Source organism: Eucyclogobius newberryi, unplaced genomic scaffold, assembly GCF_026437365.1.
Source record: "Eucyclogobius newberryi isolate DKJ021-1_F unplaced genomic scaffold, fEucNew1.0.hap1 SCAF_5, whole genome shotgun sequence".
Taxonomy (NCBI): domain Eukaryota; kingdom Metazoa; phylum Chordata; class Actinopteri; order Gobiiformes; family Gobiidae; genus Eucyclogobius; species Eucyclogobius newberryi.
Window position 1 is genome coordinate 12,166,415 of NW_027316167.1, and position 19,796 is coordinate 12,186,210.

The 19,796-nt window shown below is 41.0% G+C and overlaps 1 protein-coding gene and 1 pseudogene across 1 annotated transcript; one reads left to right on the forward strand and one right to left on the reverse strand.

Moving 5' to 3' along the window:
• Nucleotides 1-520: 520 nt before the first annotated feature.
• LOC140381498 (uncharacterized) lies at nt 521-10,921 on the forward strand (annotated as a pseudogene).
• A 619-nt stretch (nt 10,922-11,540) lies between these two features.
• Nucleotides 11,541-18,982, reverse strand: lysmd2 (LysM, putative peptidoglycan-binding, domain containing 2). Its single transcript, XM_072465186.1, has 3 exons — nt 18,519-18,982; nt 15,464-15,825; nt 11,541-11,691 (listed from the first exon to the last, which is right to left on the reverse strand). Exons 1-3 carry the CDS (start codon nt 18,774-18,776, stop codon nt 11,643-11,645), a joined length of 669 nt encoding a protein of 222 aa, XP_072321287.1. The 5' UTR covers nt 18,777-18,982; the 3' UTR covers nt 11,541-11,642.
• Nucleotides 18,983-19,796: the final 814 nt, after the last annotated feature.

Below are 19,796 nucleotides of genomic sequence, written 5' to 3' on the forward strand. Positions count from 1 at the left end.
ACTTTTACACACACATGCAGTACTTTTACACACATGCAGTACACAAAATTACTAACTACATTACACAACTTCAGCTTAAACAAACTAGTACTGGAGTTGAAGAATAAAGAATAAAGCCTGAAGAAAAAAGCCTGAAGAATAAAGCCTAAAGAATAAAGTCTAAAGAATAAAGTCTAAAGAATAAAGCCTAAAGAATAAAGTCTAAAGAATAAAGTCTAAAGAATAAAGCCTAAAGAATAAAGTCTAAAGAATAAAGCCTAAAGAATAAAGCCTAAAGAATAAAGCTAAAGAATAAAGAAGCCCAAGGAGGAGTTTGTAAAAGAAAAAGTGTAAAAGAAAAAGTGTAAAAGCCCCTATTTGGAAAGTATTGTTTTTGCCACTCAGCACTGGCCACAGAGACCAATGCAGAACCATCTTAGATTCCTCTTCCAGTAAATATTATAGATCCATGTAAACATATTTACCTTTAAGCCTTTTTTGCTTGATTTTAGTCAATATATTCTCTAATATTTTCAGGACAATGGCGTCTTTTAATGAGCACATAATGCACCAGCTGAACTTATTTCAGCACCAGAGTTTGTTCTCAGCGGCAGAGGAGAGTTTGGGACAGATGGAGAGGACACCGACTCTGGACGGAGAGGACCAGGGAACCAGAATTGACTTTCCGAACACAATTTCAGGTTTGTGAGGCAAACAAAACTCAATTTATTTTGATCCAAATCATTATGTAACTCAAAATTATAAGGTTAGTGTTAGGGCTGAGTTATTACAATGGGTTGCATATAACCAAGACAGAAAAACCAGGTTCGTTATAGGGGTATGTGGTGGATGAGGAGCAAACAAACACAGAAATATGATTAAATGATAATTGTATTAAATAGTGAACAAACAATACCAAACAACAAATTAAATCAATCACTCAATCAATCTTCACGAAACCCTTTTTTACATAGGTTGTTCCAGCAAAGAAAGGTTGGACTTTTTGTTATTTAAGATAAGATAAGATAAGATATTCCTTTATTGTCCCACATGGGGAAATTTCATTGGTGCAACGCAGGTAGATACAGAGGTAGATCCAGAAGAACAGAACAGATCACTTATAGGAAGTCTGAAAAACACTTTCAGTAGAAGATCTCCTATAAATAAATAAAAACTCCCATAGACAAATAAATAAATACCATTTCATGTGATCCCGACAGTAATTGCACATGAATATGTGTCACGACAGCACATAGATTGCACATGAATTTCACAGTAATTGCACATACGACAGAATTGCACATCAGTATTAGGTTAGGTCAGTATTGCGACGGGATAACGTGACGATCTCCGGGTAAGACGACTGTTCTCCGCAGTTTCATGAGTTGTTGTTGTTGTTGTTGTTGTTGTTGTTTTATGGCGGTTGGCATCCGAGTGTTGCATTACCGCCAGACTTTATTCCTCAGACGTTTCGTAGTCCTTAGACTCTGTCGTAGTCCGTAAAAGTACTCCTCCCATTGCTTTGGCGGTACAAAGCCCATGAGGTCATGATGTGTTTTTGTGACTAGAATAGTTGTTGTGTTGTTGTTGTTGTTGTTGTTGTTGTTTTATGGCGGTTGGCATCCGAGTGTTGCATTACCGCCAGACTTTATTCCTCAGACGTTTCGTAGTCCTCAGACTCTGTCGTAGTCCGTAAAAGTACTCCTCCCATCGCTTTGGCGTTACAAAGCCCATGAGGTCATGATGTGTTTTTGTGACTAGAATAGTTGTTGTGTCAGAGACCAACCGGCTTTATTCCAGGGAGACTCTTCTTCACCTTCCTCGCCCTCTTTGACGTTCGGTGCTTTGGAAGTACAAAGCCCATGAGATCTTGTGTCAGAGACCAACCGGCTTTATTCCAGGGAGACTCTTCTTCACCTTCCTCGCCCTCTTTGACGGTCGGTGCTTTGGAAGTACAAAGCCCATGAGGTCATGGGACGTCTTTGTCGTTTTATCCTTTAGAAGTCCTTCTTCCATCACTTTGGCGTTTCTAGGCCCATGAAGTCCAAGCGCGTTAGAACATCCTCTTGCTCCTCATCCTCGGCTCAGTCTCCAACACCCCCCACCTCTATAAACGTTTACCCAGCCCTGTGCTACATAAGTAAGCAACCACAGCCTGACACAAACCCTGTGACTGGATCGCCAGAACGTTCCGCAGATTGAACTCCCGCCCATTATTCCGAAACCACAAGGCCAACCCGGCCCTTTCCCTATCATAAGCCTCACAGCAAATCAGCACATGCTCGACAGTCTCTGGCACCCGACAGTGACCACACAGACCGGTCGGATGTTTGCCTATCCTACTCAGTGACCAATTGAGTCCAGTTTGGCCAATCCTCATGCGGGCGAAGGCCCTTTCCTCCCACGCGTTCCTGCCCATAGACCCGCAAGGACCCACACTACCCTGTATGTGATAGAGATGCCGTCCAGTAACACAGTGGCTCCAAAATTCCTGCCAAAGGCCGACCACATGACTCTTGATAACGGGCTTGATTTCAGACTTGCCCAACTCAACCGCCACATCAATTGATGGCCGCCGAAGGGAACGTTTAGCCAGTGCATCAGCCATTTCGTTACCATCCACCCCCACATGCGCAGGGACCCAAATGAAGGAAACCCTCACATCCTTCCTGGACAGGGAGAGCATCAGACAGAAGATGCCATTCAACACATCCTGTCTGCAATCCGATTTCCCAGATTTAATGCTTTGCAATGCAGAAAGGCTGTCAGAGGCCACCACAATGCCGCAACACTGCAAAGCAGATTCCGCCCATTCCAACGCCAACTGTATCGCTATAAGTTCCGACGTGAAAACAGAAAGGCGATCTGTCAACCTCTTCTTGACCGCTAGCCCCAGGTCAGGCACAAAATAAGCGGCGCCAGTACGCCCACTCTCAGGATCCCTAGACCCGTCGGTATAAATAAACACATCACCTGAGTGCTTATCGATGAGCGCTTGAACGGCAAACTGCGGTGCCCTCCCAGCGACTCCTCTAAGCTTGCCATGCAAGCTAACATCAACAGGAGCCGGGACAACTTTCCACGGAGCTATAGCAGACAAAGCCACCGACGGGCTCACACGCAGATCACCAACCCCCGCAAGCCGCGCCTTCGCATTTCCTACCATACCGCCAGCCTCACTCTGCCCCCCATCAACCCTGAGAAAGTCCCTCACCGGGTGAGAGCTCGTATGACCTTGCACATTCACCCAGTAAGCCAACAGAAGTTCTAGCCTCCGGAGCCGTAACGGCAATTCCCCCAACTCAACCTGCAGCGCCGAGACAGGGGAGGTCCTAAAAGCCCTACAGCAGATGCGCAAGGCCTGGGCTTGCTCCACATCAAGCTTCTTTAAGTTAGTTTCAGCCGCAGACATGTAGGCTATACAGCCATAATCAATAGCCGCCCTCATGACGGCCCGATAAATACCCAGGAGCGACCTTCTGCTGGCCCCCCAGTCCTGGCCGGATAGACAACGAAGCAAGTTATTCACCCTTTTGCATTTACCACTGACCTCATCAATGTGCCGACGCCAACTAAGCCTCTCGTCAAAGGTGACCCCCAAGAACCTCACCTCCCTGACCTGTTCGAGCACCTGCCCATGCAGTCGAAGGGAGACGTCCCTATGTCCATTGAAGAAACAGATCACTTGAGACTTCCGTACAGACAGTTTAAACCCCCACTTCAGGGTCCACTGCTCCACCTGCTGTATTGCCCTTTGCAGTTTCGCCTCGTAAAACCGGAGATTCCTCCCTCTCACCCATAGAGCGCCATCGTCAGCATAAAGGCTCCTCCCAACAGACCCATCCACGTCGTCAAAGATGTCCTTAATCATAACATTGAACAAGATAGGGCTACACACACTCCCCTGCGGGATCCCATTCTCCACCCCATAGACCCCAGAGTAAGCAGCGCCCACTCTGGTTTGGATACGCCGGTTCCTCCTTTGTGGAAACGCGGTACGGCGCCGGCCGGGGGGCGGGGCCGGAGCCGGGGGGCGGGGCCGGAGCCAAGACACATCGCAACGACACGACGAAAACACTCAATCCAGCCGAATAAAAGTCAAAACAAGTTAATTTAAAGCGATTCCAGTGCGTGTCCCGATCTGACGGCGGATGTAGCGAAACAATCACATATAACATTGTTAGCGACAGAGAAGCTAATATTGGGTAAGTGGTTCTATTGCTTGTATATCATTCACTCACCACTGAGTTTGATGATTTTCCTACAAGAATTAATTGGCTCGAGCCATGGAATGCGTGCGAGGAGTCATTGTTTTTGCCTGGTTTCTTATTATTATTCATGGTCATTCTGCCACAACTCAGGCATTTTTGACCCCCTGAACATGAGTGAAAAGTCACACATGGGGACATAGACACGATCGGCTCGGCCTGAAATGGAACAATATGGAGCTTGCGTTTCAGTTTTATGCAGCTAAAATCTGGAACAGTCTTCCTGAAGATGTGAGACAGGCTTCTACTCTGACAATGTTCAAATCTAAGCTAAAAACAGTTTTGTTTAGCTGCGCATATGACTGAAGGGATTTTTTCTTTGCACTCTTCTCTTTTGTTTGTGATTTTATTAGTTTAGACAATCAGTAGGATTGATAATTTTTAATTCAGTTAATTTTATTGTATTTCTGTTTCTGTAATTTCTTTGTGATTTGAATGCATTTTTCCTGCTGTGTGAAGCACTTTGAATTGCCTTGTGTATGAAATGTGCTCTACAAATAAACTTGCCTTGCCTTGCAAGTTCGCCCGTCGCACCAGCGCTGCCTCGAGCAGAAAAAAACATGAAACACTTAATCTTTGGCCTAGACACATGAAACTTGGAACTGTGGTAGAGCTCCCTGTGATTTTTTTTGTCCTAGGTTTTTTGTCCGATTGAGCTCAAAACAACTTTTTGAATCTAGAGACATTGAAATTTAATAACGATTACTTTTTTTTTTTAAATATTCCTTACAGTCTCTGCGTAACACGCCCTCCAAAGTCACGCCTAATGGAATTGATCTATGGAGCTCATATTTCACTCACTAATGTGTTTTTATGGTCTGATTGGAAATAATTAATACCCATGTAACAAATTTACTCTATAGCGCCCCCTACCCATTGTGTGAAAAACTCAACATTGTCTAATTTGTTGGAATATATTTTCCTCACTTCCTCTTCCTCTTTTATTTTAATAGGAAATTTCCTCTCGTGCCGCGGTCTTAGCATTAGTGGCGGGTCTCTGTTGCTAGGTGATGAGGTACAGGGAGGAGGGGAATAAAGTATAAAGTCTTTAGACTTTATTCTCTCTTTCTCCCTGCTCAGGTCTGCGTTCAGCACGATTTAGCATTTTGTCAGGACAAACAACTATTTGAATTGCAAACTACGCAATTATCAACGGTGAATTACTGAGCGTCGTTTGGTATGCCGCAAAACGGAGCAGAAAACATGGACAGGCAGGATGGCTCTCGCACGGGTGACGAGAGCCATCATTGCTGCTAGCGCGGCTTTAATTTAGTTTAGAGTTGTTTTTCTTGTCTCAAGCCACTAAATGTATCATTTAGAAACCAAAGATCTAAAGACATTCGTTAAAACAAAGCTATTTCATAATAAAACCTAGAAATAATCATTGTAAATTAACGAGTCAAAGGTTCAATTCAAGTGTATTTTATGTTAATTGTGACTGTAAAGTTAGACTACTTAACAGACCCTGAACCATGTGTGAGCTAAACTTATTACAACTACTACAAATGTTTGCCTTTTGTCACTATTCTAATGTTCAAATTTCATGCAAATTACATGTATTACATAATGTTATTGTTTTCACTCTTGACAGCCACCTGCATCACTGTTACCGATGGGAATCAGCCAATAGCACCTCCAGTAACACAAGAGGCCAATTTTAGTCCAATTGAAGAGTTGGTGCTCAGAACCAGTGGTAACTCTGCGCGGGACGAGTTCTTAGAAGAGTTAAAACAGGAAGGAACAGATTTGATTCAAGAGCACAACTTTGTTGCTCAGCCAGAAACAGATGGACTGCAGACAAACTTTGCATCGTTCAGTGGAGACACCAACAAAGTGTTGGGGATGAAAAAGGGAGCAAAACCATCAAGAAATTTGAAGAAAAAAGTTTCAGTTAAAAAAGAGGTGACGCAGTCCATAGAGCACCCGCACTCCAGTGATGTTTGTGGAAAAGATTTTACACAAAAATCTTCTCTAGTAGTTCATGGAGACAATGGGGACAGACCTTATTACTGCGACATCTGCAAAAGGTCATCCACAACCAGCAGTTCTTTTAAGAGACACAAACGCACTCACACTGGAGAAAAGCCATACACATGTGACAACTGTGGGAAATCTTTCAGTCAATTGGTAAATTTAAATGCACACAAACGTACTCACACTGGAGAAAAGCCATTCACCTGTGACAACTGTGGGAAATCTTTCAGTCAATTGGTACATTTAGATGCACACAAACACACTCACACTGGAGAAAAGCCATTCACCTGTGACAACTGTGGGAAATCTTTCAGTGAATTGGGAACCTTAACTAGACACAAACACACTCACACTGGAAAAAAGCCATACACCTGTGATAACTGTGGGATATCTTTCAGTCAATTGGGAACCTTAAATAGACACAAACGCACTCACACTGGAGAAAAGCCATACACCTGTGACAACTGTGGACAATCTTTCAGTCAGGTGGGAACCTTAAATGCACACAAACGCACTCACACTGGAGAAAAGCCATACACCTGTGATAACTGTGGGAAATCTTTCAGTCAAGTAGGAACCTTAAAGAGACACAAACACACTCACACTGGAAAAAATGCCATACACCTGTGACAAATGTGGGAAATCTTTCAGTGAATTGGTACATTTAAATGCACACAAACACACTCACACTGGAGAAAATCCATTCACCTGTGACAACTGTGGGGAATCTTTCAGTGTATTGGATTATTTAAATAAACACATGCACTCACACTGGAGAAAAGCCATTCACCTGTGACAACTGTGGGAAATCTTTCAGTAAACCTGAAAACCTAAAATACACACAAACTCACTCACACATTCCTTTTCTACCGCTTGTTCCCCTTAGGGGTTGCGGGGTGACTGGAGCCTATCCCAGTGACTTTGAGCCTTAGGCGGGGTTCACCCTGGACAGGGGCCAGCTCGTTGCAGGGTTAACACAGACAGAGACACACAGACAAAGATTTACTCTCACATTCACATTTTCACTAGGGCCAATTTTAGAGTTGCCAATTTTGCCTAACACATGCATGTCTTTGGACGGTGGGTGGAAGCCAGAGAACCCGGAGAGAACTCATGGGAGGACATACTGCTACATACTGAGAAAAGCCATACACCTGTTACAACTGTGGGAAATCTTGTCAGCTGGGACCCTTAAATACACACAAACGCACTCACACTGAGGAGAAACCATCATTGTTTGTGGAAAGGCATTCAGTCAGAGTAACTCTGAAACGACAAATGTGCACTAGAAGGACAGTCGACGTGCTGTGGTGACGCTCCAGCAGGTGTCACAGAGCAGCGAGACAGTAGAGACTGAAGCTCCTACAGAGAACTCATTGTTGAATCTACTACAGTAATATTCACTACGTAAGTTTATTCTGACTTCTTTACTTTGTAAATTGTGCTGTTTTGCTTTGCTTTCTCTTAACTTGTAGTTGGACATACACATAAAACATAATTCCCTTTTCACCCTCCACTTCCAGTCTCTTCCTTTTTCCAAGTTCGGGTCTTCTACCAGAAGCCTGAAATATTGAGAGTTCAGTCTGTGCAGTATCTGATGTCTGTTTTTCCAGGGACCTGCTGTATCCACTCCAACAGTTTGAGGGTCACTGCCTCGAGTGCTCCAATGACCATAGTCACCAAATGGCAAAATGTACTTGAATCAACATTGTACATACGTATGTAACATTGATAACTGACACTGAATCTGCATTTATGTTGCTCATGCAACATTGAACAACACTTATCAGGTATCGCCTATATATTTGCACATCAACATCACCGGATAAACTTGAATTGGTGAAGCTGAAACAAAGCTGAATTTTTGACTCTTTATCAATATCAAATCAACATTGAATTACCATCTTTTAAACTTAAATGTTATTGATTTTACATTCAAGCAATGCCATTTCTAAAGATCATCACACATAAAACATAAAATCATTCAAACAAAGCGCTATACAGAACAAGAAGGGTGCATTAGAATCACAATAATAAAATAATCATCTGAACACTCATCCGATAGTCATTCTCAATCTGCGAATCAAGATCAGGAACTCAGATATTTATCCTACTCTGAGTAGGGACCTCCTGATAAAGGGTGTTTTTGTTTTCACTTGAAACTAACCCTCTTTGTTTAGTATCAGCCCTTTAATGGGCCATCAGCCTCCTATTGTGAACTTGCTTTCGCTCCCTCCTCACTGATTAGCAACTGAATGCCCTGGGCTTCCCCTGCTACCTCTCCAGGGATTCAAAATGCCATTATAATGACCAGAAGGTTGAATCTTAAACCCTGGTTTCTTTTTTAAGGACAGATTTTCTGTTTTAACAAAGATTGCCTCTTTAACTCCTCTTTCAAACCATTTTGTCTCCCTGCTTATGGCCTGTACACACCAAAGCGTCCAGTTTACATTCAAAGTCTATGTAAACGCGCGTCGTTGGCGTCCAGCGTTTGCGCGTCCAGGGCATCCAGAGCGTCCAACGCAGAAAAGTTGGACAAAGCTCAACTTTTCTGCAGCAGACGCGGCGCAGCAGCGAATTAGAGATGAAGCTCCAGTGACGTAGGTACGCATTTCCCTGCCCAAGAAGAACCTCTGCACCGGCAACAATGGCTGACGACAAACTGATAGTCCGTGTGTCATAAAGCACCAGCACAAGGTGCTTTATGACGTGTCTTTGAGGAATACAAGAAGGACCGAGCCTGAAGGAAGATCAGCGAGGAGCTTGGACTGCCTGGTGAGTTATTACAACTTTGAAACTATTAAAATATATGCAGGGTTCAGAATAAGCGGTATCGCATCGCAAAATGCGACGCAATTTCTCTCAAATGCGATGCATTCGTCAGAAAAAAGTGTTTTTGTATCGCAGCTTTTGCGATGCAAAAATGCGTGTTAAATTGTATAACCAAAGCGCCTAAAAGTATTGATCACTCGTCAATCGATCGTCAATAACGGCATGACACATGTAGGACGCTGTGTGGACATGACGAGTCCCGCTGCTGTCTCAGATCGAGTCTGAAAGTGGGAGGAGCCACAGTGCGGTAAAGTTAGCGTCACAGATTCGGACTTCCGAGGTCAATAGCTCCTAAACGCAAAAGTCTTTGCAGATCATAAACAGCCAAAATATTCATATTTACACTGCCAAGTGACACAACCTCGTTTTTAACAATCAGATGCGTATTTTGGGCGCAGCGAATTACACGGCTTCGAATGTGCAGACTGAGCCGAGCCGAGTGCTTAGGGACCGTCATCAAATGTGCAGCTTGAGTCGAGACGCGAGTACTTAGGAACCGTCATCAAATAGCAAAACGAAAAATGGAATGGAACATCAAATAGAGCGGTACAATTTGAATAACACATAAAATGCACCATGATGGACGCCACAGCAACCTTTATTTAAGCTTAATACTCTTGCAAATAGTCATCCGATTGATGATGATATGGAAGAAAGTTGTAAATAAGGCCATCCGTCTGTGTTGATTAATTTGTTCAACAACTAATTTTATTTGCAAGTTTTCTGTTTTATTAAAAAAAAAAAAAATGTTTTAAGTGTTTAAAAAAAGTGTTTTTGTGTTTGACGAGTTAATTTGTTTATGAGTCTGAGGGACACGTACATGAAGGAGCCAGAAGAGCCAGAAGAAGCAGCAGCAGGGCTGTCGGAATCATGTTTGTTGTTGTAGTGCTCAACTTTTAGCAGAGAGCTAGGCTACGAGCTAATGCTAACCTCAGTTTTTTTTTGTAAAAAGTGAAAGTCAATCTTTTGTATGAAATACAGTTCCTCGTGGATGTATCGATCAACAGGCCTGTTGGGCCATATTGTGGTATTTCTCCTGCTCCTGCTCATGTTACCTCTGCAGATGAAAAAAAGATTACAAATGTATAAATTATTAGTTGTGTAATTTTTTAACAAACAAAAAGTGGCCCTTAAAAAACAAAACATCATTCAAAATTTTAGGCAATTTTTGGTGAGTTTTTGAGCATGTTCAGGGGGTCAAATTGAGCTTAAAGCAGAAGAAAAAATATACAGCAAAAACAATATAGCCATTGCTACTGCGACCACATATTATACATCGTTTGAAAGCTCAGAGCCTTCCCATGCCACCGTTTTTGGAGGCCAACTGTTGCCAACAATGAGTGAATGGGTGAAGCAGGAGTAAGTTTTCCCTGGTTGTGCCGCATCTTTGGTCTAACAGTTGCATATAAATCGCTCATTTAGTGCGCACTTTGTGCTTAGTGCCGTTTACAACGGTAATGTTAAATTTTCCCACTACTAATTAGTATGCACGACTGGAGGTGTGTGTTAATGAGTGTATGGAAGCGGGCGAGCAGTTTGCGCCCGATTTCACACTCTTTGTGTGCACTTTCTCAGCTGTGCGCTGCACGGGCTTACAGTCCTAATCGGCCTCTCGCCAGCTTTTGGCGCTCAGGCCCAATAATAAGAAACCGGCAGAGAACAATGGCTCTTGCCATTTCATGGCTTTAGCCAATAATAAGAAGCCGGTGAATAACAATGGCTATTGCCAACAAAGTGTTTTGTTTGAAGAGCAGCAAACGTACATGGCAGGGGAGCCCGCAGCAGCGGAGATGGATGAACAAGGTGCAACTAATCTAGTAGAAAGGGAGGATTTACCAGCACAGGCCTCAGAAGAGCTCGGAGACTAAATCAGCAAGTCCAAACTTTGGTCATTGACTGTTCCAGGTAATGTGGAAGGATTCATGCTAGCCAAACCTTAAAGTATAAAATGCTATATCAAATTTAACCTTAAAAATAGTTCAAATAAAAAGGGAAATGTTGTATTTAGTGCGTTGCCAGAATCACCTCTCCACTTGGCCAAAGAAAAGATCAAATTAAACTAAATTTCAAGTACCATTTCTACAAAGTAAGATAAATTTAACTCATCACCTCTGAATAAAGAACAAAATAATGGGTTAAAATGGATGTTTATTTTTCGTCAAATAAAACAATAGTTGAAGCACAAATAGCAGATATAAATACATTCACACTTGAAAAATAGAGCCGTCCCTTCTTACGACATCTCCTCTCCTGTCTGTTCCTTTTAATTATACAATAAAAACAATGACAAAAAGCTTTATTATTGTCCATTGATGCCATGTCAGGAACAGGGTAGTTAGCGCCCTTTAAGCTAACAAGCTACTCCTGTTGAAGTGTCGGGAGTAAATTTTCCGTAAATTTTCCCGTGGATTTGAATAATTTGGACCTTAACTTTATCTAACAAATAAAACTGTACAAAACCATTACAAACATGAAAATATAAATAAATAAAAGGCAAAACATGACATTTTATTTCTTGGTAAAACATAAACAGAGTCAAACAAAATGACAGCATGTTTGAGTAAAGTTCAGTGAGTAAACAGCAGAATTTCAGATTTCTTGGTAGGACGATTTTGGGACCGTGTAGTCCTCACCGCTCCTAGAAAAAAGAAAAAAGAAAAAAAAAAGTTTACACTGGAAGGAAAGAGTAAGAACATGCAACGAGGTTCTTTGTGTTTTCTTGGTAACTCAACCCGTGCCTGTAAATAATGAATGAGTAAAACCAAAGGAACTAAACGCACAAAGGAGAGTAAGGAGCTAGTAGTCTCTCAAAATCGAAGACAAATCACTTTGTAACAACAAACCAAATCTGGAAATGCATTGCCTGGTCATTACTGTAAATATTGCATTACTAAACACTTGTTAGACCGTTTTTGGTCCTGGAATAGTCCTGGCTGAGACTTGGTTCACAACTGGTTCATAAAATGTCAAGTTGTGGCGAAACCATTGTTCACAACTGCAATATTTTGTCTGGAAAAGTTATATTATATGTCGTTTAACCATCGTAGAAGCAGTAATAATAGAAGTAGCAGTAGTAGTAATAGTAGCAGTAGATATAGCCCTACATCGTGTTTGTTTGCAATGATTTGATCATGCTTTATTTGCCCAGGGAAAACACAAGAACGTGTCTTTATTTGTCTTAAACAGGAAACGCCATTAACACAAGGTCTAAGAAAGTACTGGTGTTTAGCTTCCTTAGCACAACTACCAGATCTAAACCAGGTCCATCTAAAGCACAACAAAACTAGGTTCAATGGGGAAATTCAAAGTAGTCGTATTTTAGTAAGTATTTATTACTACGAGAGACATCTTCATGGACATTGTTGGATCCAGTGTGCGAGTCTTATCTAGTAAATCTAAACAAGGAGAGAAGGAAAACTGAACCAGCCACAAGCCACGATAAAGGACCCCCAGAGACCAAAGAGAAACAGATCTGCTTTTATGGGAGTGGTCCACTACTAATCCTGTTTAGTCTGCGGCGGACTGAAATAGAAGTTAAGTGATTAAATCTCACGTTTGTATCTTTTTAGTACATTCAATGCGCACCAATGCAACCAGAATTTAAGAGGAAAACACTTCATTTAATGCAGCATGTTGAAGCTAAGAGTATTTGTAGTTACTGTATTATTGGAGGTCGTGTCAGAAGGTAGGTAGGTTGATTTGTAGTTTTTAGTAATAGCAAAAGTACTGGTTGTGAAAGTAGCTTAGTGAAAAAGTTGTAGTAATAAAAGTACTGGACTATTGTTTGTGCAGTAGAATACACACACATATAGTTAGAGCTGTCACAATAACACATTTGGAAAATATGGCAACAGAAATTATCAAGAAAAGCGAACCACTTTAAGTCACTGAAACAATAACTTTAAAAACAGGATAATCCCAGTAAACTCCTTTATTTCTACAATTAGAGATCGGCCGATATGTGTATTTTTCATGTCCTCTGCCAATCATTTTATGTCGACATGTTAGGCCAATTGTGACCATTTCCCTCAAATTATGCAATTTTTAAATTTACTACAAATTCAGCCCAAGGCTCTGTTTTAACAAAAAATGAGAAAACTATTTAGTCCTTTTTTGTGCAGTCAGTGGTCTCTTCGCACTATAGTGTTCAAGTTAATAAAAGGGAAAAGTGCATTGGCCAAAGGATAAATGTATATATTTTTTTTAAATAGTGTCTAAATTGCAACACATGTTACTTTTTCAACATTCTACAGCCCAAAACCTATGACGATAATAAAATACCAACTCTCCACTCTACATACCTCCACTTGTGCCTAATATTAAGCCACCAAAAAAGGTTTGCACCATTATCTATTAAATGATAAGTCTGCATAGTAATAGTTGCAGTATTAGTAGTAGCAGTAGTGGTGTGTGCCCATAGAGACCAGAGCAGTGAGTCAGACCTAAGCCTTTGTATGAACCACACTTTACTACAAACGAATGCAGAAGGAACAAGCCCGGACCAGTTGATGACAAATCTACTGCTGTTAAATACCTCAAAGTTACACAGGACAGCAACTCTTCCTTTTCTCCCTTAGTTATTTATTGCCTATATTCTTGTACCGTATCTGATTTTTCTCGATCTAAGAAAAGGGAGTCTGTCTGGGTGGGAGATCTAAACTGAAAATGCCTCACTAATGCACATTTATTGTTGAGTAAACCTGGTTTAGTGCAACAAGAACCGGTAATTTCCTAGTGTGATGACATCAATTACAAAAATGAGCAATGCTGGGATTAAATTGCAGCAAAATTCAAAACATATTTATTGTAACTGCATTTTAGTTCAATGAGTTGTCCAACCCGTCAAAGGCCCTTTAATATAACAATATTATATATTTCTTGAGCCCTAATCTTTTGTGGGTGTAATATTAGAGCGTGTGCCCCTTTTTTTCTGTAGCAACTGTTTTTGGACAGGCAGTGTGTATTACTAACGTGAAAAATCAAGAGTGCACTGCAGGGAACAACTCTACACCATGACAGTTATACAGCAAGGTAAATCATTCATAAACTATACAAAATAAAGGCTCATAAAAGCATTTTCGACATACGTTTCCTGCCTTTCAAAAAAAAGTAATTTAAAGGTGCAAAATGTAATTTTTTGAGTATTAAAGGTAAGTTAGACTTTATTGTCTCCGTAGGTAAATTTGTTCTCTGCATTTGACCATCCTTCAGTGTCACTGGGGAAAGCTGTCAGGAGCAGAGACCCATCTTCAGATACTGCTTGGTCAGAACTGCAGTGCAGCCCCTGACAGAGGGAGAATCATGCAAACTCTGCACAGAAAGGTCGGCGCGGGAGTCATGCCAACACCTGCTTACATGGACGCCATTGCTTTAAATAAAGCTTTAAATGGCCTGGCTTATTTGGCTGAGCTCTTGTCTGCTCGTAACCCAAGCAGGACTCTAGGGTCAACAGGTCAGCTTCTACTGGACCAGAGCCAGTCATTGGGGGGATCGAGCCTTTTCTGTCGTTGGTCCCAGACTCTGGAGCAAACTGCCCCCTGATGAGCACCATCACACATTTTAACCTTTTTAATCTAGGCTAAAAACGTATTTATTCAGACTGGCTTTTAACACTCTATAATGTAATTACACTTTATTTTGTACAGTTTGTTTTTATTTAGTTTTATGTTGTGTATTGCCTTGATTTTATTGTGAAGCACTTTGGTCACTTTGAGTGTAAAGGGCTCTATAAATAAAGTTTGATTGATTGATTGATTGATTGATTTGGCTAGAATTTTCCACATAGGGCTGGGCCATTAATCGAAAGATCGATATCGAGTCATGAGAAATTCTCTATTATTTGGGATTTGGGTGGGTTTTTGAATGGAGAGGTCTGTATAGTTTATGTTCATGAAATCATTACTAAAAGTTGTTTAAAACTTTGTTTTTGGAAGGACAAAATTAAATCTAATCGAAAATCTAGATTGATAAATATGAGGGGGAAAAAGGGGTGATTTTCATTCTTATTCTGTGTAAAAGCCACTAACCCTAGACCTCTACAAACCAAATGCATGTTCTTCTTGTGATATTAGCAGCTCTGAATGTCAATAACCCTGGATGTGTGTAAAACTTGAACTTTAGTTGGAACAGAATCCCTCTATTAAAGAAGAACTAACATTTTTCACCTTATTGAACATATTTGTCCCCGTGATGAATGAATATGTATTTTTGGGGTGTTTTTGACGTTTCAGTCGCTAAGGGACCGTAACTTTTTGTTTGTTACGTACAATGTGAATCTAACGGCTTCTATTGAGCGAACAGCGACCAATTAAGACCAATTATAATCAATCAGGCAATGCATTTACTTCAAACCAAGTTAAACGAAAGAGAACATTGGTAGTTTTAAATATAAAAAAATGGCAGATCCTCACCTCGTCTCCTCCTCATTGAGCTTCTGAGCCGCCTGCTTTGACTGTTTAATCTGCAAGTCCAGTCTTTGTAAGAAGTCTTTGGCCGACAGCTCCTCCGGTCTCTGTTGTTGGGACGTTGGCTGGTTCTGGCTCGGTCTGGGATCCTCGGGGGGCGGCGACGGGGGCGGGGTGGGTCCCTCGATGTCCTGCGTCACGACGGAGGGCGAATCCGAGTCCTGAGCGGCGGAGTCGTTATCGGGCGAATCGAGGGAGAGTCCGTTGAAAATGAAGCGTTTCTGAGTGATCACCGGTATGTTCAGGATGCTCTTGAGGAAAATGCAGTCGTTGTTGAAAAGTTTGTTGGCCCGTTTGATCTGCTCCATCTGGGACAGCGAGAGAGGATAAAGAAAGAAATGGTTGTAAATACAAATATGTCAATTAGAATCGTAATTATTTAAGAGTTTTGTTGCGTTTTGCGTCGAAACTTGTCATCTCTTGCCTATTGTCTGATAAAGAATAAACAACAAAACTATTCAGCAAAAGATTTATATTTTTTATGCATATTTATTGACTTTGACGTTCATGAATCTTACCATGAATGATAGAATTTTCATTACTTTGTCAGACAGAAAAACCGTAAAGCAGGATAAACCAGTCAAACGTTGCACAAATAAATTGCACAATTAAACGCTGAATGTAATCAGTACTACAACTTAAACGTTACTGTACTACAAAAAAAAACAAGAACAAGTTACCTGAAATTGAGGTGAAAATATACTTTTATCAATAGAGTCATAACAGTAACAACAGTATCAATTTATACTCCTCAATGATCAGCTGGGGGTCTTTATCTTTTTTAATCTGTATATATATATATTTTTAGGCCCATAGGCTTTATTGGACAGGGCAGAGTAGTATGGAATGAAGGAGAGGGAAGGACATTAAGCAAATTGTTGCCACAGCCAATCCTCTGTCAATTTTGGAGGAAGAATTTTTTTTTGTTGCTTTAAATTGTGATTATTAATGTCATGTTTATGTTCAGGAAATGTATATTAAAAGTCATTCTTATTTATTTTACTATTACTACGAAAAAAAACATTAAAAAAATACTAGGAAATACTTTATGTAACAGATCAAAACTCTTGACAGATATTTCAAAAGGTTAGTAAGTAGTAGAAATAATCAAAGAACAATTCGGATATGACATCATTATATACAGACTGTACCACTGTTATTATTACTGTATTTGTGTTACATTTGAATTCAGAGGCAGTTTGGCCACAACTTTCCCTGGTTCCTCTGTCCTGGAGCTTTTAGCAGAAATGAAACAAACTTAACGGCCCAGAATTTGGCAAAAGCCCAGAATGAAATTGAAGCTTTAACCGTCAGTGTTTACATAATTCAACAAATAAAGCTGTTCAGCGTCTCCTTCACAGTCAGGTCTATACACTAAGAAAACATTTAAGAGGAGTTACACATTGAGGAATATTTTGATTTAGGTTCATTGGAGGTCATAAAAATCCATGTATGTCCATTATGATTATTATGTTCCATGTATAATTTATTCAAGTCATTTCAAGACTTTATAGACAAAAAATATACACAGGTTTCCTCCTAAAAAACATCCTGGTCACAAAAAGAAAAGTGTGGAAGGACATGTTCCAGTTTGTTCCTGTAACAATTAAACACTTTTGGATAAGAATCACGTCGTCTCAAGTCAGACGGCTTCAAGTGAAGTCCATTTTCAGAGTCAGCGTTACTTCATCCTGAGGGGACGTTACGGACATGGAACTGACCCGCAGAAGAAAACATGAAAGACTTTAAAACTAAGGCTGCAACGAACAATCCATTTGCTGATCGATTATTCTTTTGATTAATCGATTAAATTGTTTAGAAAGCAAAAGTCACATGATGAATATATTTCTACTAAATTTGACCCGGATGAAGCTGAAGTGAAGCAGTTTGAGGATCCTGGGTTTTCATCAAATACTCATCAAAATGTACAGTTTCCGTGTCATTTTCAGGTGATGTCTCAATTTCAGTCATAAATCTTATTTCCTCAGCTCATGGCATGTTTTGGAAGCGATGTATGGACCGGTTAACGATTATTTGATTACTAAAGGAGTTGATTTTTTCAATAATTTGGTACAATTACTCGATTAAATAGTTGCAGCTCTACTCACAACCTATTTACACAATCATGTCATTATGATATATTTATATATTTATGGATATTTATGCATCAGACTCCCACTAATGTGAATAGCCTTCAGAATGATTTGCAGCATTGACGTTCAATGTTCAGCTTCATGGAAATCAAAACCATCCTTTGCCTTCGCCTGGAGGCAAGTTCAATTCAGGCAAAGCTATAAACGTGATTTTAGCATTTGATTTCCAAATACACACATGAAACAATGAATCGTTTTAGCCCAAGAAGAATGAATGTGATCAGGTCACTGTATCACTCTCAAGTAAAATTATCAGCAGAGTTGTCATCAGGTTCAACAAAAAACAACCCACGTCTTCTCATCGAGGGGAGTTCAAGTAAAGTGAATGTGAGAGAACATAATTCATGTGTCATCAGAATAATACACACATGACTGTTGGTCTTATGTTATTTACTTGTTTCATTGGCAGATTGTGTCTTTTTGATCAAAATGTGTCTTAATTATTTCGTTTGATTTTAAGGATGTCAATGGGAGAAGGCATGAAGCGAGTTAGCTGAAGATTTTGGACTCAATCAGTTTAATTGGACCTTTTCCAGATAAAGACACAGTTTCCTGGTATTTTCTGTTTTAAAAGTAGTTCATAAACAAGTTAAACCGATTAAACGGTCAAATTTATGTACTACTTTACATCAAGGGCCCACTCACACATTTAAGTCCAGTTTGGGTCAGATAGATGGTCAGACCATAGGGCCCTTGCCACGCCTCCTTTTTAATCGACTAGTCGATTGGCAGGGCATACCAAGAATGTATTTCGACCAAGAATGTCTTTGGTCGACAACAGGATCTAACACAAAGGCCACATTAGCTCGTTACCAGCTCGTTAAAGTCGCCGGTAAACCGTGTCTTACCGTGACTCCGTACTTGAGCGCGATGCCCTGCAGAGTGTCACTGTCCGTAACCCGATGCTCCACGTACTTTTCCCCCAGCGAGGCCGACACGGAGGCGGTGCTGCCGTACGAGCGGATCTTGGTGCGGGCCAGACTCTGGGACAGCTCGCTCTCCGACTCGGAGCCGGACCTGGACCGGGGGAAGATGGGCTGCCCGTACCGTCCCCTGTCCCCGGCGCCCCCGTCCCGCAGCGGCAGCACGGGCGAGAACTCCGCCATCTTCGTGCGGCTCTCTGGACCTGACGCAGCGCGGGCCCCGGTGTCGTCCCGCTGTGGAGCCGCGGCGGAGGCGTGAGCGGGCCCGGTTTAAGCCGCAGGCAGCGCCCCGTCCTGCAGAACCACGGGGGAAAGCGACATGTTTCGGGGGCCCTCCGCCTCACGTTAACGGGAGATGCTATTGTCGTGTCTCCGTTACATTGACGTCATCACGCACAGACGTACACTTCCGGCAATATCTAAAAGTAAAATGACGTTTTACTGCTTTTAAGAATGGATTTATGAGCTCGTATACGTCTTTAAAACCATAAAAACACCAAAGAAGAAGAAGATGTGACGGTGCCTTATGACTCACACAGTTATGATGCTGCTTTTTAAGTTATATTGACATAAAAGTGGGCTTTGTAACACCAAAGCAATGGAAGGAGTACTTTTACGGACTACGACAGAGTCTGAGGACTACGACAAAGTCTGAGGAATAAAGTCTGGCGGTAATGCAACAATTGGATGCCAACCGCCATAAAACAACAACAACAACAACAACAACAACAACAACAACAAGTAATTTTAAAGCAAACTTCCGATAATGTCCTTTTCAAAATCATAATCCAATTTGTAAAGTTCATTCAATATAGATGTTATACTTAAAATTGTCATAAAATGTTACACAAAAGCGTCTATTTTTTTATGCAATTTAATCAACATTGTTTTTAGACCTACTACAGCAGTACTTCATATCTAGTCTACATTGCCTTAAAATGTGGGGTCAGAACAGATCAATGGTTTTAGGTCAGTGTCACACAATATGATGTTTTAGAGTTTATTGTGGCAGAATTACTTAAACTTGCAGTAAAAAGTATTGCTAATGATCATTTGTTCTGATCGTTTTATCCCGGGCCAGAGTCTGGACACAAACCTGCCTTAAATGAACCTACCGAATGCATTTTGGTTTCGATGAGGTCTTTGTTGGGACTATCAGTTGATACATTTTTACATAATCAAAATACAGGCATAATATCAGCT